Raw genomic sequence first — 16,167 nt, 5'->3', positions numbered from 1 at the left:
GTATTGTCAGTCTTCTTGAAGACTGTAAGCTCTGACTGGCATGTATACACACTTGTATACATGTATACAACAGCCCTTACAACTATTATGAAAATAAAGGGGATTTATGAACAGCTGGATCTAAAGAAGACATAAATGCAGGAAAAGGTAAACTCCCAGGCAATATGTCAATACCCCAAGAGCAAAGAAGAAAGGTGGAAGAAAAGCAAATGGCACCACATTTATGCATATGTTGGAACATGAATCACCTCCTTTTCCACCTTGACTGCACAGCTGAGTAGGATTCAACAGCACAAATCATAGGGAAAAAACTTAGATTCGTCATTTAGAATAATAGAATAGCTTGAGTTGGAAGGGACCTTAAAGATGACCTCATTCCAACCTGCCTGCCATGGGCTGGGATGCCATTCACTAGCTCAGGCTGTTCAGGGCCCCATCCAGCCTGGGACTGGGGCATCCACAGCCTCCCTTGGCAACATGTTCCAGTGTCTCACCACCCTCACAATAAGGAATTTCCTCCTAATACCTAATTTAAACCTGTCCTCTGTCAGTTTAAAACCACTGCCCCTTGTACAGTCACTATCTGCCCATACTAAAAGTCCCCCTCACTTCTTTTTATAAGCCCCTTTAGGTACTGGATTAGTAGAATAAGGTCTCCTTGAAACCTTCTCTTGTCCATGGTGAGCAACCCCAACTCTCAGCCAGTCATTTGGAAGCAGGACAGGGAAGAGTTAACAAAATGTATACCCAACTTTCATTTGCATTTTTGAAAGTTATATAAAATGCACCTTTGAATAGCACATCAAAGGACAAGAAATATATTTGACAATCTTTTGCTTTAACATTGAACAGCAAAGGTCTGTCATATAAGACACAACTAAGCAAGAACTTCCTTAGATGAAGACAACATAAAAATATTTGAAAAGGTTCTATAAACATTAGACTGCAGGCTGTTGTAAGAAGTTACTGGCCTTGTTGAGCTCTCTTCTAATTTTCTCTGGACCAAACTGATCAAGGAAACGTCTGAAGTGAAATGCATCTATAGCAACAATTTCAGTGTAGCGTCTTTGCCATTCATCCCTAAAATTGGAGGGGGAAGAAAGTAGAAGACATTAGTTGTTTAATATCAGTCATATAACCCTGATTCAAAATTAGCAATTCCCTTCAGAGCTTCTCTGGTAGAAGCAGCTGAAAAGGTGAACTCAGACAATGGAATACTTTTTCTTTGTGGGTTGGGAATGAAAGCAGAATCAGAAATGAGACAGGCCTCCCCATAAATTTAGAAGTACTCTGGCTAGACTTTGGGCATGAACGTGAAATAAATCTAATTACACAGCACTATTTATCAAGTATGTAAGAACACTGCAAGGTCAGTGTTTCTCTGTCTTCCTCCAACATTTAAATGAGAGTACACTGTGTATGTTTCTATACCAAATGAGTAATTTTGTGTATACACTCTAATGACATTGCTGGAGAAATAAATTCAAGAGCTCAGAGCTTCCTACTCAGATTCATGGTAATGATTCTTATTTAGCCACAAATCAGCTGCACTGTAGCATCTGAGGTATCGTTATCAAACTTCTTGTGACTTTGCAAACCACAGTTCAGTCAGTATCTTAACAAAAATGTGCATTAAATATGCATATCTCTAAACTGCAAGAGATGTTGATCTAAGAACCAACATAAGGGCAGGTACCACTTATTAGCGTTACTATGGCATTAGCAATATGGCATCACTTTGTTTGTTTGCTCTACTGAAGAGAGCAACATCAAGCAAATATCCTATTAAGGCAAATGCTAGGAAATACTTAAAAGTTTTCAAATTTCTAACATTTACTTCTTCCTTCACTTAAAATACTTATGTGGAACTTTACCTAGGGGTCTTATCTTCGTGGCTCCTTGCCCAGCGGTAAGTCTCTGCATAGCCTGTGTACTCACTGTACTGCTCAGTACCTGAAAAAAATTATTTTCCACGTTACATGTAAAATATATACATATTTTTTTCACTTGGCAAATCTTTGATAGGAATCACTGCTTCTCCAAATGAACATTCAGCTCTCAGAAGCAATGGGAAACATGGAATTTGTATTTGTACCATGAGTACAAGATTTCCTTGCAAAGCTCCCTTGCCACAGGTGATGAGCAGCACCCACCACAGAACATGAGCGCAGATCTATGTATGCTGCCCAGTATATGATGAGAAGTGGTCAGCACCAACAAACCACCTCTGTAAAAGAACAAAGACCCAAAGAACCACAGTCCGGAACATATTTGGCTGCTTTTGAAAAGGTCCAGCAAGGTATCTTGGCAAGTACTAAAGGCTGTCAGAAAGCAGATCCTTAAGGCCACCAGTAATTTTAGCTACCTTGCTCTCCTATACCAACTCCCTTTCAAAGGTTTATCCCAAGACAGAGTGTATCTTATCTGAGACAAGGATCATAGCCTTTCTAAAAGGCTGTCTTTCACCTCATTTAATAGACCTTCAGGACCTTGCTTCAAAACCTGGGCATTGCACAAATGCTTTAGAGAAATACCCCTGAAGTAATGCCACAAAATCACACCTTTTCTGCCTGTTCTGAGCTCACATCTGAGTTTCAGAAGTAATCACAGAATAGTCTGGGTTGGAAGGAACGCACAAGGATCACCAAGTCCAACTCTTCAGTGAATTTGCGACCTTGGCATTATTGGCACCATGCTCTGATCAGCTGAGCTGACTTGTTTGGTGGTTCAGGCAGGTATAGTTTGGCACAATTATAAACAGTAAGTGTAAGAAGAGAACTGTTAAGCAATTCCTTAATTTGTGATACCAGCTATGCCCATAAAGAGAACAGTGAAAAATAGGTTTTAAAGAAATGCAAGCTGACAGCACAAAGCATCTGATTACTAAGACAAGAATACTCCCTAACACAGATCAGTAATACCCTCAGAATACAAATGTTTAAATTTAATCTGAGTTTTCCAATCCCTAAATAAAAATGTAACTGAAGTTGAACAATCAAAAACATAAAACTATTAACTTTAAATCTCACTGACAAGGAAATCTGAATGTTTTCAAGCATAGGAAACAAGCTGTTAAAAACTGTTTACAATGATGCATATACGTCAAGATACCTTCCCCATTTACCCATATTAATTTTAACTGACAAGACTTATCAATGCTCATTTAATTCATCTGCCCTGTTACCCATTATTTAGTCTAGCAGATTAATCATTCTGAGGGCACACAAATCTCACTCAAGGCTATTTTGAAAAGTTGCTATGCAAAATGAGCGGGATGTTAAGAGATTGCTCACCAAGTTCACTTCCTGATAAAAAAATCATCTGAAAAATGTGGATAACAAAATATGCCTATGGATTCACACACATCCATGCCCTCAGACAAAGGATAACCACAGCAGCTTCCAAATTCAGAAATCAGTCTTCTAATTGAATTGCAGGCTATCAGCCTTCACTAAGACTTTTCCTGACATGAGTAAAATTCAGTTCTCTTGATATGCTTGGTAAAAGTGTCTAAGCACAGAGCAAGAAAAGACAGATAAGGGAAGTATGTGACTCTTGAGGGCTCTCTTTAGGGGACAACCTAGCAAACCTTCCAGCTTTGAAAAGGAAGCATTTCCTTTGGTGTCTAAGATGGGGAAAGAGAAGTCTAGGTCATCGAGAGATTGTACCAGGGAGATAAAATGATAAAGTGTTACGATGGCTTTTTCAAGGTTCATTGTTTTCATTAATTTTTATGGAAGTGTAGTGTCTGAGGACAAAAGCACCAGGAAACAAACAAACAAGCAAATATATCCATATACACACATGTATCTATATAAAAAAATCAATACTGGAGAAACTCAAGGAAATCACACAGACTCTAAAGCCATGTCCCAGAAACCCGAAATTAATGAAAATCAATGAGTTTTCGTAAGTGAAGCTCTGGAAATTTCTCAGACAAAAATGATTATTTGACTGGCAATACTTCTGCCTGTGAACTACTGGGATATAAACTTCTATTGCTGGGAAAATAGAAGCAGTATGGGATAAAGTTAGATATGTTAATGCTTCTGGTGAATCTTTTTTTTTTTCCTATTAAAAAAAAGAGGTAAAAAAGGGCAAACCACAATAAAGTTCCAACAGGATTTTAAAAACGAGCTACAAAACCTAGAAAAGCCCACCTAAAGTCAAAAGAATGTATCTACAAGTACCATTCAAAAATTTATCCTTTGTGAGACTTGTAAAAGTTATAGCATCAGACAAAAAGTGAAATCGCCAAGTGTCGGTGTTTATGGGACCTCACCAACTTAGATTTGCAATTATTACTAAAAATAAATATACCTTTTTCAGTCTCCACAGTCCAGCTTTACATTTGCATATGATCTGTACAGCATTATAACAGTTCTAGGGATTAGGAAAAAAACTGTACCTCTAGTATTTCTAATGAGCTAGAAATTATACCACTGAAGAGGCAGGACCACTAGCACTAAATAAAAAGTAGATGTGAAAGTTGCAAGAGTTTAGTTTTGTAGTCACCAACATAAAGGCACATTTAGTGCCCTAAGTGAGAGCAAGGTCCTTCTTTCCATTTCAATCAGTTCTCCCAATCCTTATCTTGTACCACCATTAGTCTTTGGCTCTCCCAACACTGGCACAATCAGCCTGCTAAATCTAGCTGAAAACCAATTTTCCTCTGAGTAAATTTCCAGCCAAACCAATTATCTCATCTCCTCTCATCTCATTTGCTGCATGGCTAATGTGGTCAGAAGTCTCCAAAACTGCCCTGCTAAGATGTAGTCCCGACTGACCATTGAGAGATCTGTAGATTTGAAGCAAACAAGGAAACAGCTTCATCTGCTCTCAGCACTGCCTGAGAATATCTGAGCTGAAACAGGAGGGAAAAAATAAATAAAGAAAAAATCTGAATGAAAACCACTCACACTTATTCACAGCTCTACTAGAAATGCAGCTGTGGCCATCTCTGGTGTTGCTGCTGACATTTCTGTAGGTAGATGTCTGTGTTGAAGAACTCGACTGTTTGCATGACCAGTTTCATAGTCATTACAGCAGTGATCTTAACCAGATGCTGTGAAATCACAACAAATTTAATTTATCTCCCAATTTCTTGGGCTCCTCTGCAAATTTAAGCTACACAGTTACACGCATTAGGCCGTCGAGTCAAGATGCATCACAAAGAATGCAATTTATCAAGAGGATCGTGACACAGAGGAGACTTGGCTAAGAACCAAGATGGAAAAGCTCCAGGGATTAAATAAAAATGATGGAATGGATATTTCCATTAGAGAAGAACTCCATATTCCAAATACTAATTGCAAAATACTGAGAGATAAAATACCAAGAAAGATAAAATGTTGCTGCAGTGAAAAAAAACATTCTCACCTTTATTTGTCCATGCCAAATCTCCATTTTTGTTTGCAGGGGAATGGAAGGTCTTTCAAAACACTAATTTAGTGTTTCCCCCCATCAGTTATTACCCAGACTGATAGCTGTGCTCTGTTTTTACCCTTCCTAAAGAAGACTCTCTCAGAGGAGTGCTTAAAATATGTTTATATAGTATCATATCCAAAATACAGAAGTCTCTGATGGCCAAGAACTTTTTTTCTGGCTTATTTTTTAAAAATGCAATCACAAAAGCCAATTTATCAAAAACTTTTCACAGAAAAAGCATTAATTCTGGCAGAGTGGAAAAACAAAATAAAACACTGTCTTAAAAAGATTACCAAGCATAAGACTTAAAACAAAAGATGCTCTGCCCAGTACAATCAATAACTCAGGACAAAGTAAGACCTGCAAGACTTAAGCTCAAATTTCTACTGTGTATGAATGTGAGAGAAAGAAGTGCTATTGATGGATTTTTCCAAGAAATGTCTTCTAATACCTACAGAAATTCTTGACTTTTGAGAGATTTCAGATAACTAAACTTGACATTTTTGCTACAGCAAACTGAAAAATATAAACATAGTCTATTGTAATATTTACCCAGAGAGGACCTCTCTCATAATATATTTTTTCTTTTCCATTGCTCTTTAGTGTAAATAAGGTAGTATTATAGCATCATTTTATTTCTTCAGTTGTGAAAAATGGTCAGTCATGTATAGAACTGAGACATGCAAGCATGACCTGGGCTACTCCAGTTCTTAACAGTGACATTTGATTTTTCATGTTGTTTGAATCCAATGGATAATAAAACAATCCAAGCTTCATGACAGAGTGGGAAGGAAAAGAAAAAACCCTTTCAGCTAAGCTATGGACAGACAAGACAGCTCCATTCACAACCCCTCAGCAACATACTGGAGAAGCAGGTTGTTTTTGACATAATTAGGAACCCATAACTAACCTACAAGTAACATAAACATGTATGTGAAACCTACAAGATCAAAATCCTCCAGAGACAGTTCCTAGCCTTCTACCCTTTTCTAATGGATGCAGATTTTCTACTCTTCCACTTTCTCCCCTTTTAGTTAATCAGAAGGTAGCTGCTCTTCTTAAGAGTGTTCAATCCCAGTGATCACATCAAATGTTACAAATTTAGGAGAGGAACAAAACCCTAAATCCTTTAACATATGAGAAATAGTATCACCTAATAGCTGGAAATTGTGGCTGTTACCTATATTGCCCATCAGCATTCTTTCTTGTCAGCTAAAGACACCAAGTCCTCAAACACATCTACAGAGGATAAAATAAGTTCTTCTGCTTTCTGTCACTTATTTTTTTCTCCTTTCACAAAACATCTGTGGAACAGTGTCCCTTGTGGTGTTAGGTGGGATGAAGTAGGAGGCTCTTTGTCAAATGAGTACCAACATTTTTTTTCCTTTCTTTTTTTAATCCTTACAGCACTTAAACATACTAAACTTCAACTTGAAGTTGTACATATAGAACCAGAATTTGATGTGAAACATTTTCTGCAAAGACTAACCTGTGATGATAAGACATTCATTGTGATCCAAGACTTCAGTGATGAGCCTTGCTACAATCAGTTCTGGATTGATTAAAAATCGAATTTCTTCTTGCACTAGTCCTGCCCCGGTCACACCACCTCCAACAAAACGGTTTGCAAAATCAACCTACCAAAAATACATTCAAGAGGATTATGACAGGATATAAAAAAAAAAAAATCCTTTCATTACCAAAGTAAATAAAGTCCTGCACAAATTTCAATTACTGTGTTGAAATCTGCTGCTGCCATTTAAAACAACAAGCAGACAGACTGATAAACATGATCATGCCTCTCTCTTTTTTTCCATTCAACTTCTCAGAAAACTTACGACAAAAGAGACATTACACAGCAAAAGAAATTTTGCATCTCAAACACTCCAAATCCAAGTTGTGTGGGTTTCCCTTGAAGAGGCATAGATTTCAGAATAAAACACATTTCAGTAAATGTGAAAGATGAAAATAGGGACATTGAAAAATCATTAGCTTGACCTTTGGAAAGCATTCTGCCCCAACTGTCTTCACTGAAGTATCTTTAGATTAGCACTGCCCCTGTAAGACTTCTATACCCAAAAAACCCTCTAACAAATTCTTCATGTACTAAATGTACTAACTACCTCTTATGAATTGTCCTTGAAATGCACTTGAACAAGGCAAATAATTTTTACTATAAAGGTTTCTGCTTGAAATAGAGAAGCTCTGGACTATTTTTTGCTGCAATAGTACATACTTTGCAAATTACATTTTCATACAGACAAAAGTTTTAAAAGTTTAAACAGTTTTTGTTTATTCAATAAAGTAATTACTATTCACTCAAATTAACTGCTCATATAAATTTATAATTTTTAAAAGTTACTTCATCTTTCAAATGCTATTAGCTTCTTACTGGTTTTTACTTAGGTAGCTGATGAAAGTACAGGTACAGGAAGGGGACATGAACACCTGTGTAGATTCTGACCCAGGAGGCAGAGCCCAAAGCACACCAAGAGCCAGCCACTACAGCAGCATGTGTTCCTTTAGTCTTTTCTGGAAATACCAACACATTTCAGATGCTTAAGATTTGCTAAACTTGACTATGATAAAAAAAGTTATATGAAAACCACTCATGTGCAGTGTGCCAGGGCCCCAAGCACTGTAACTGTGCTGAGCAGCCTCCCCTGGGGCCCCAACCTTGTCCTGCACAAACACCTGCCCTGTCCTGGGCCACACCTGAGACACTTCACCTGTGGGCTTAGGCCCAGCCCTGTGCTCACCAGACATCTCTCACTGTCCTTGGTGCCCTGATTCACCACCTTGCCTTTGTCTGATGGCCACCAACCCTGCCCACTGAAGCTGGGGTCACTGTGGACTCCTGAATTGTCCTGCCTCAGTCACCTGCTCCCTGCTGGAGTGACTGCTCTTCATCTGAGCAGACCCATTTTCTTTGGTAAGACTTGAAATAGCCAAGAGGAAAAATATCACATCCTAGCCAATACTCCCTTATACAGAGTGCAACACTAGAAAAATGGTCATTATTGAGCAATTGCTGAGTTCTTGATAATTTCAGCACACATTTGACTGCTCAAGTTTCATAAAGTTATGAGACATCTAAAATCTAAGCAAAAAGCATTGCAGAAAAAAATTATCCTCATCTCCTTCCTTCTCTTCCAATCAAGTACTTGTCCATTCTAGAAGGCAGAATCTTTTTTTTTTTTTTTTTTTTTTAGAAAAGCAGAAAGCAAAAAACTAATTTGAAAACTCAGACGTGTTCCTTTCTATAGATATGGACAGGACATCCTCCTTAGGACTTTCTTTTGCTGACTGCCTCCCAGACTGAAACAGTGGTGCTGGCAGCAGCATGAAAGTCTCCCAGGTCACTGACCTGGTCACTGTCTGGGGCACAAGAATAATTTTTTTAAAATAAACTGAAACCCTTGACAAGTCATCAAGATTGCAGCCTGAATCTTTTGTCTTGTCAGTCTCTGATCCTGGCTTGAACCAGAAGACCTGAAGCTGTCCAGGACTTGTGATTTTCTGTCAGCCCTTTCTGTAACAGGTACATGTGGTACCTAGATGAGCTGGGGAGCATTGACAGTACTAAGACTGCCCATGGAATTAATCTTGATGAGTTTTTTTATGCTGCATAACATCTTGTCATTTAAGTCAATTGAGGATAAACAAGTAACTTTGTTAAGCTGGCAGACCATGAAAGTATGACAAAGACATGAAAGCCACAAGAACTGTTATATGCACTTACCTGTAGCATACCTTGTCCATTGCTTTCAATGGTGCCTTCATAAGTGACATGCAGTCTAGATAGCTTTTTCTGAGATCTACCATTGAGGAAAAGTATTGTACAGAAAGCATCATTTCAGAACCCCCACAAAAAACCATTAATTTTAAAACAAAATTCACCCAAACTGCTTACACACCTTAAACATACAGTGGTTAAAAAAAAATAATTAAAAACCCTGACAGATTAAGGAAAACATGTTTACCTTGCAGAAACAATGTGGAAAAATTTGACAGTCATTTGTTCAGTTTCTCCACCTTTTACCATAAAACCCCAAATCTGAAGTTCTACATTTTTTTTGTTCCCCAGCAATGAAGCTGCAATACTTGTGCTCATGCTGGTCATCACCCATACTTCATTAGATTTCCTTCCATTTCTTAAATCAAGCCATCCCTCTCTTTTTTCCCCCACTCAAGCAACAGCACCAAAGATACGCTACTGTTTTAAAACATCAACTAAGACTTGTTTGCTTTACAGATAAACATATGGGAAAACTCAGGACACAAACTACTTGTGTCAATTCACCACTGCCCTCTGTATTTCTTTCTGCAACAGTCCATAGCAAAGATTGTTTTCTGTAATACTTCTAGACCTGAATCAATTCCAAATGAATGACATTCAGTTATTGTGGACTCAAGAAATTTCTTATATTAACAGGATGTTTGACTTACCTCTCCCAATCTGGAAACTCCTGGAGACACTGCCTTGTAAACGTCACCAATCCCGTAGGTTCTACAGGCAAACCAACCCCAAAGGAAAATGTATTAAGTGTGGGAGCTTAGCCCTTAGATTATTTTAACTGGCAAACTCTGAAAACTACAAACATTCTTGGTAGACACAAAGAGCTTAACTTTCCTCAAGAAAGACTCTGATTTTTTTCCCCTGACAGCCCATGCTCTAATTGAAGACAATTGAAGACAAAATATGACTTCTCTTCCCACTTTGCAGCTTGAGTATTTTAGTTTTTCCAGACCTAGGAAAAACTATTTCTTAAGCAATTTCCACTTTAACAATACTAAATACTACTAGAAAGACCCAGTAGTTGAAGTAAAATGTGCTGCTTTAGAGCAAAACAGATGGTAAACATCTAAAATCAACCACTGTTCAGTGTCAACAGACAATCCAGAGAGCATTCAACCTATAGAGGAAGGAAACAGCAGCTCATATTTCCATGGAAGTCCACCTATGTCAATAAGCATGCAGTGTTAGCAGATTCCAAATCAAGCAGTTTTTAACCCAGCCAGGATGCAAGTGAAATTCACTGTATTCCAACTGAGAAAAGACTCCTGCCCTTGAGGGAACAAGAGGAGCTGTTGCTCATTGCAGGTAGGATGCAGTATCATTGTTTCTCCTTATTTCATTCAAAACAGTTCAGTTTTGCAACAGGAAGAAAACATCAACTTTTTATTAGGTGATATCATCTTAATAAAAACTTCAATTAAGACTTACTTTTCTGCTACAGTAAGTCTATTGGGATTTGTGAAAACATTGAGAACACTATGTAAAGCACAAATGTATCCTTCTAAAAAAGCCTTAAGTGGTCCTAACCTTTGCTTTAAAATTTAGGTTTAAAAAAGGGTTACTTTGTCTGAAAAAAATGCATAGCTCTCAAGCATAGCAATCAAGTTCTCTTTCACAAGGGAATTCTGGTATCAGCTGTGGTATTCTTCAAATGAAGCACTCAGTCTTTGAGGACAAATTCTTCAGTATCCCGTGTGTTCATTTACAGAGAACTCAATTATTATTTACAATAAAAGGAGCTGCAAAATTATTACTGTAATTTATAGGGCTAGATTACTTCAGCCTTACTAATTCCTGGGCCAAAAAAGAGAATAAGAAATGGGGTATTTTAAAGGTATGATAGGAATTTTAAATTCAAGAAAAGAACATCCAAGAATCTCATTAAGTATTATTTAAAGTTATAATGTTAGGAAATCTAATATAGTACTTTCATAAAGCGTGTTCCCATCAGAATTCACATGCTCAGGGGCTCAGGGACAGCTGCCTAAATTTAGGATTTGGTTTGCACAAAACCATTATTATTTTAATACTCGAGTATTAAAAAAGCTGGTACACCATATCTCTTCTTGCTCCCACATATAGTTCACAAGTTACTTTTTACCTCTGAGATTTAGTTCTATTGATATTGCCTAAAGTCTGACAGCAGAAATAGGATATAGCTGCATTTATTTTGTGTTGAATTAAAATGAAGAAGATGATCAGAACCAAGCAACGGGCTTTTATATTTAATAGTTTAAATCTGTCTTTCTTTTAAAACAAACCCTTCTGAGAAAGTATGAAGTTAAGAGTAAAGTGCTGACCATATAAACAAAAAGTTCTTTAAAAAAGGACTATTGTAAGGGTATTGCTGCAGATCTTATGTATGCTACTAAAGTAAAACTTCCTCCACCCCAAAAATGCAATATATAAGCTATGGTAGTTATCACAAAAATAAATCTGTTTTTGAAAGCTTATGCAAATGTTCAAATCTGTGGTAATAACAGATGATCTGACTATACACTAAATTCTCCAAGAGCAGGAGATATCTCATGTCTTGCTATCATTTGTTTTATATGAACTGGGCAAACTTAAAAACAGCTTTGCTTTAGAACCATAGAAGGGAAAAACCTGAAATACCAACACAAGTAGGGGAAAATACCTCAGAACTACAAACATTATAGTCAAGACTAAATATGCACTCTGCAGGAAAAGTGAAGCTTGACTCAAAATCTTTAAGCCTGTGATTTTAATGACTGTATGGTGCCAAGTTCCCTCTTCATCCTCACTTTGATGTGGTGAGGCAAGTGGTTGCATATATTACTAGCATTATATAAATATATATATTTATATCTACACATCTACACACACATTATATATATATATATATATATATATATATACACAGGGGACTAAAAATGTATTTCTGTATTTTATACAAATCCCATATATATATATATATATATATATATATATATATATATATATGTATATATTTATTTATTTATTTATTTATCAGAAAAAATAAAACAGAATGAGCTCTGGGCAAATAATTTGCTTGCATGCATCATACAAATGGTAAGAAGTGCCAATAGTATGAATATCAGTATACTTTGCAAGCTGTCTTTTATTGAATACTTCCATCATGGCTGTGTAGCCATTTCTAAATTTAATGGGATTAAATTTTTCATCTATCTGCTTAGCAACTCAAAAAAAGAATAAAGGATATACTTTTTTCTGTGACTCTTCTAAAATAGCAGAAAAGGGTCTTAAGTTTCTCAGGCTTTCTTGGTGACCTCCCTTCAAACAACCTGAAAAACAGGAAGTAAAAGCAAACAATTAGATTACAGGGATACAGTGCAGAGCAATTAGTGCTACCTACTAATTGTAGTTTGATTTTTTTGCAGTTATTATGGACACATTTCATTAGCCTTGCATTTAAATACTGTAGAAAGAACTCTCTAGACAGCCCCTCTGTAATTCAAGATTTTAGGACTAATGAGTTTATTGACTTGCCATATTTCTGATGAAGATGCCAAGTGAATGCTTCTCTCACTTGCACCAATTTTCTAACACCAAAAAGTGTCATTTCAATATAAACATTTTGGAAAGCTACTAGTTTTATTTGCAACAAATTGAAATGTTTAACAGGCCATTAAGTGACCAAGGGGTGAAAACATATATGTTGAGTACTCCAAGATCCAAATGTCACCCTCCTTTCAGCTCAGTGAGTTGCTCAGAAGAATTAATGCAATCTTGCTGCTTTCAAGAGATGCACTGCACCAGCAGCATTTCTTAAAAAAAAGTACTTTCCCCCAATAGAAATGGCTCCATCCACTGGGCAGTTACAGCCATTCTAAAAGGCATTTGTTAAAAACCTAGGCATTAAAAGGAAGGATCCTATTTTTAGCCATTAAGTGAATGTATTCTTTTAAGGTTAGCTGAAATACTTTTACTGCATCATCTATCTTCCAGAAATGGAGCACGCATTACTTAATTTCACTTCCAGCAGAGTGACAAGGCATTGTTATTGGCAACACATAATGGAATTTATCTGGAAGGAAGAACACCAGTGACTTCAGAAATAATACCCTTTGAATAGGAAGTTTACTAAAAGATGTCTGATCCACTGAAAGCCCTGAGGATACGAGATTCGCCCCCAATAAACAGTCTAAGTAAAGCAATGACACAACATTATTCATTTGTTTCTGTGTAGTGGAATGACAATCTGCCTTTAAAACCAGAATGCTGACATGTGAATTGAACTAGATTCAACAAGGAAGTGAACTAGATTATTTTCAGCATTTAAAAATCTTTATGATATTTATAGGCTGAAGAAATCAATTGCATCCGAAATCTATATTAAGTCACAGAAGTAATTTTATTAGCACATTATTCCTTGAACAGGGAACCAGGACTTTAGGAAGGTAAACTCCAGATATTTACAGTCTATTCTAAAATAGGCCTATATGCAAGCTCTATCAAGGCCTTGAGCTTGCACAGGTAAAAGGAGGTTTATAAAATGAGTTAATGTGTGCATGTGTGTGCAGATATTGCCTAAATTACTCCAACCCCTTATCTGGAAGTCTCATTTCACATGAAGCCTTTAAACTGGTTAATTTATCTGTTAGCCTGATCATGCCTTTACTAATTATTTTGCCTCTTCATATCAAAGTGACATCTTGCTTACGTTGCAATCTCTTGGGAGAGAGTTCTTCATGTTACAAAGGCAGTATGTGATTTAGTATAAAGAGCAGGCTGGGCAGGAAAGGTGCAGAACTATGCCTGAAGTAAGTCAGATCAAGCTAAAACCAGTCACATTTGTGAATGCAACAGGAAAAGCAAGTGATATTTAAGTGATTTAAAAATGGCCTGGTTCTAGCCCATCAAATTAAATGAGGACAGCACATAGCTAAGTTACAAAACTTGTAACCTTGAACCGTATTTCTGAAATAATCAATTAGACAAAATTATGAAAATTTCATTTTTGAAGCAAATATTTTAAAGAATAAAGCTATATGAAGGCATCACTAAGATACTAAGTAACATTATTCTTCAAGTGCTGAGACACAGATCCTACTAAAAATCCACCCAAATCTCTAAGTGGAAACCACATAATTTCCTGACAGAACCGCCTAGGGCCAAAACCCATTAATTTCAATTAAAGAACTCATCCAAATAAAATGCACTGTAAATCAAATGCAAAGCACTGCAAGTCCCCTTTCAGGTGAAGTAATTGAAATCTTACTGGCAACTGCATATGTAAGCTTTGTCCAGAACATTCACACTGTCATGCAGTAACTTCAATTTCTCAGCTACAGGAGCTGAGAAAGCCTCCAGGACTGATTAGCAAATTCACCTCTGGCTGCAGAAAAGCCAGGGAAGCAGCAGTATTAATCAAACAGAAGATCTCCACAGATACATTTAAGTATTTGAGGCCAGAGATTTTAAAACATAAGAAAGTAGATGTGTAAACTTTGTGTTAATGACAAAGTCATTGTGGCTAAATGAAAAATCTTTCCTAGCAAATATTCAGACATTTAATTTTTCTGAAGAGAAATCCAATACAGGAGAAATAAAATACTAAAAATAGTAAGAACTAATATTGAGAAAATGTAAAACAACTGTGAGTAAACATAAGCAAAGTTACAAGAAAACAGTTCATACCATTTCAACAATTATTACAAAAATATGCAAGTATTTTTGCATGAGCCCTTTCCTAAAAATTTTGGGGTGGAAAAAGAACCATTTAAAAAGTGCAATCAATATTCAGGTTTTTGCAGTCTTGACTGCCAATTCAAAATTATCATTTTCACAACTAACATTTCCATCTTCTAAAGCTGGAGTCAAAAGCCCAAAGAACCTACTCCCAACTCCTGCCACTGCTGAGGCAAGTGGACTTCAAACCTGCAAGGAACTTCAAAGGGTGCATTGAAAACAACGCAAGAGAAAAATTATTTAAGAACATTAACAGCTTCATAAAAGTGACCTTAGCTTGCATGGGGTTTATTGGGGAGAATTTGAACCAGCTTAAGTAAACATCTCCCAAATACATCGTTTCTGATTAAAGTAAAATTAAAATACAGTATTTACCTGTAAAATTTAATTTCCAAGGAGTTAAATTGTTCCCCTGATGTTACTCTAAGGACTGGCTCCAGCAGGAGCCATTACAATCATGTGATTTAATCTCCCAGTTCAGTAATTTCATAATGATATTTCTATACCCAGCCTGGGCTTCCTTTGAATGTTTGTTCTCAGAGAATAATCATGTCTTTACATGGAAGTTGGAATCTAGTGTAAGCCCCAGAAAGGTGTACACACTGTAATAACATGCAAAAATTTGCTGTATGGATCATACTTCAAAGAATAATTCCCATTCATAAACTCATGGCATTCCATGGCTCCTTTTTGTGGAAGTGTGGATACACAATTTTGTACTTGTGATCCCTACAATTAACCATGTGTTCTCTTTCCTCCACTACTCCACAGGCACTAAAAAGTGTCTTTGTCTTTACTACTGAACTTGAAGAAACACTTGTGCTGTTTCTTGTATTTTAGTATGATCTCACTAAAGATAACAGAACATCTGAACAAGTGCAGAACATTTTACCAAAGCCTGATATTCTCCTACAAATAAAAGTCAAAGAAGGACTTACATGGAAGTCATATGGATAAATGAATTTAACCCAGTAAAGGGACTGAGCAGGGGAAAAGATGGAAAATTAAGGCAGAAATGAAAATACTGGATAGACGTTTCATTCCACCTCAAGAACAGAGCTAGTCACCAAACAGTTTTAGTCTAAGGTACTAGATGATAAAACACTTGGAAAAGGGAATAAACCAAATAAATCTTGCTTCTTCTATCTTGCTGCATTCCAAGCCTATGCTTATCTGATGTATATATATATATATATATATATATATATATATATATATATATCTGATGTATATATATATATATATAT

The 16,167-nt window shown here is 36.5% G+C and overlaps 1 protein-coding gene across 2 annotated transcripts in view; it reads right to left on the bottom strand.

Annotated features, from left to right (window-relative positions):
* Window positions 1-16,167, bottom strand: part of PARG (poly(ADP-ribose) glycohydrolase) — a 60,736-nt gene that overhangs the window by 9,302 nt on the left and 35,267 nt on the right. For both annotated transcript variants that reach the window (XM_056494935.1, XM_056494936.1), the window contains exons 10-15: window positions 12,434-12,513; window positions 9,877-9,937; window positions 9,170-9,245; window positions 6,917-7,064; window positions 1,875-1,953; window positions 972-1,080 (exon numbers count right to left, since the gene is read on the bottom strand). In XM_056494935.1, the coding sequence (XP_056350910.1) occupies window positions 972-1,080; window positions 1,875-1,953; window positions 6,917-7,064; window positions 9,170-9,245; window positions 9,877-9,937; window positions 12,434-12,513 (553 nt within the window). The remainder of the gene's footprint in view (window positions 1-971; window positions 1,081-1,874; window positions 1,954-6,916; window positions 7,065-9,169; window positions 9,246-9,876; window positions 9,938-12,433; window positions 12,514-16,167) is intronic.

This window comes from Oenanthe melanoleuca, chromosome 6 (genome assembly GCF_029582105.1).
Source record: "Oenanthe melanoleuca isolate GR-GAL-2019-014 chromosome 6, OMel1.0, whole genome shotgun sequence".
NCBI lineage: Eukaryota > Metazoa > Chordata > Aves > Passeriformes > Muscicapidae > Oenanthe > Oenanthe melanoleuca.
Note: the sequence above shows the minus strand (reverse complement) of the source record. Positions and strands in the feature narration are given on the sequence as shown.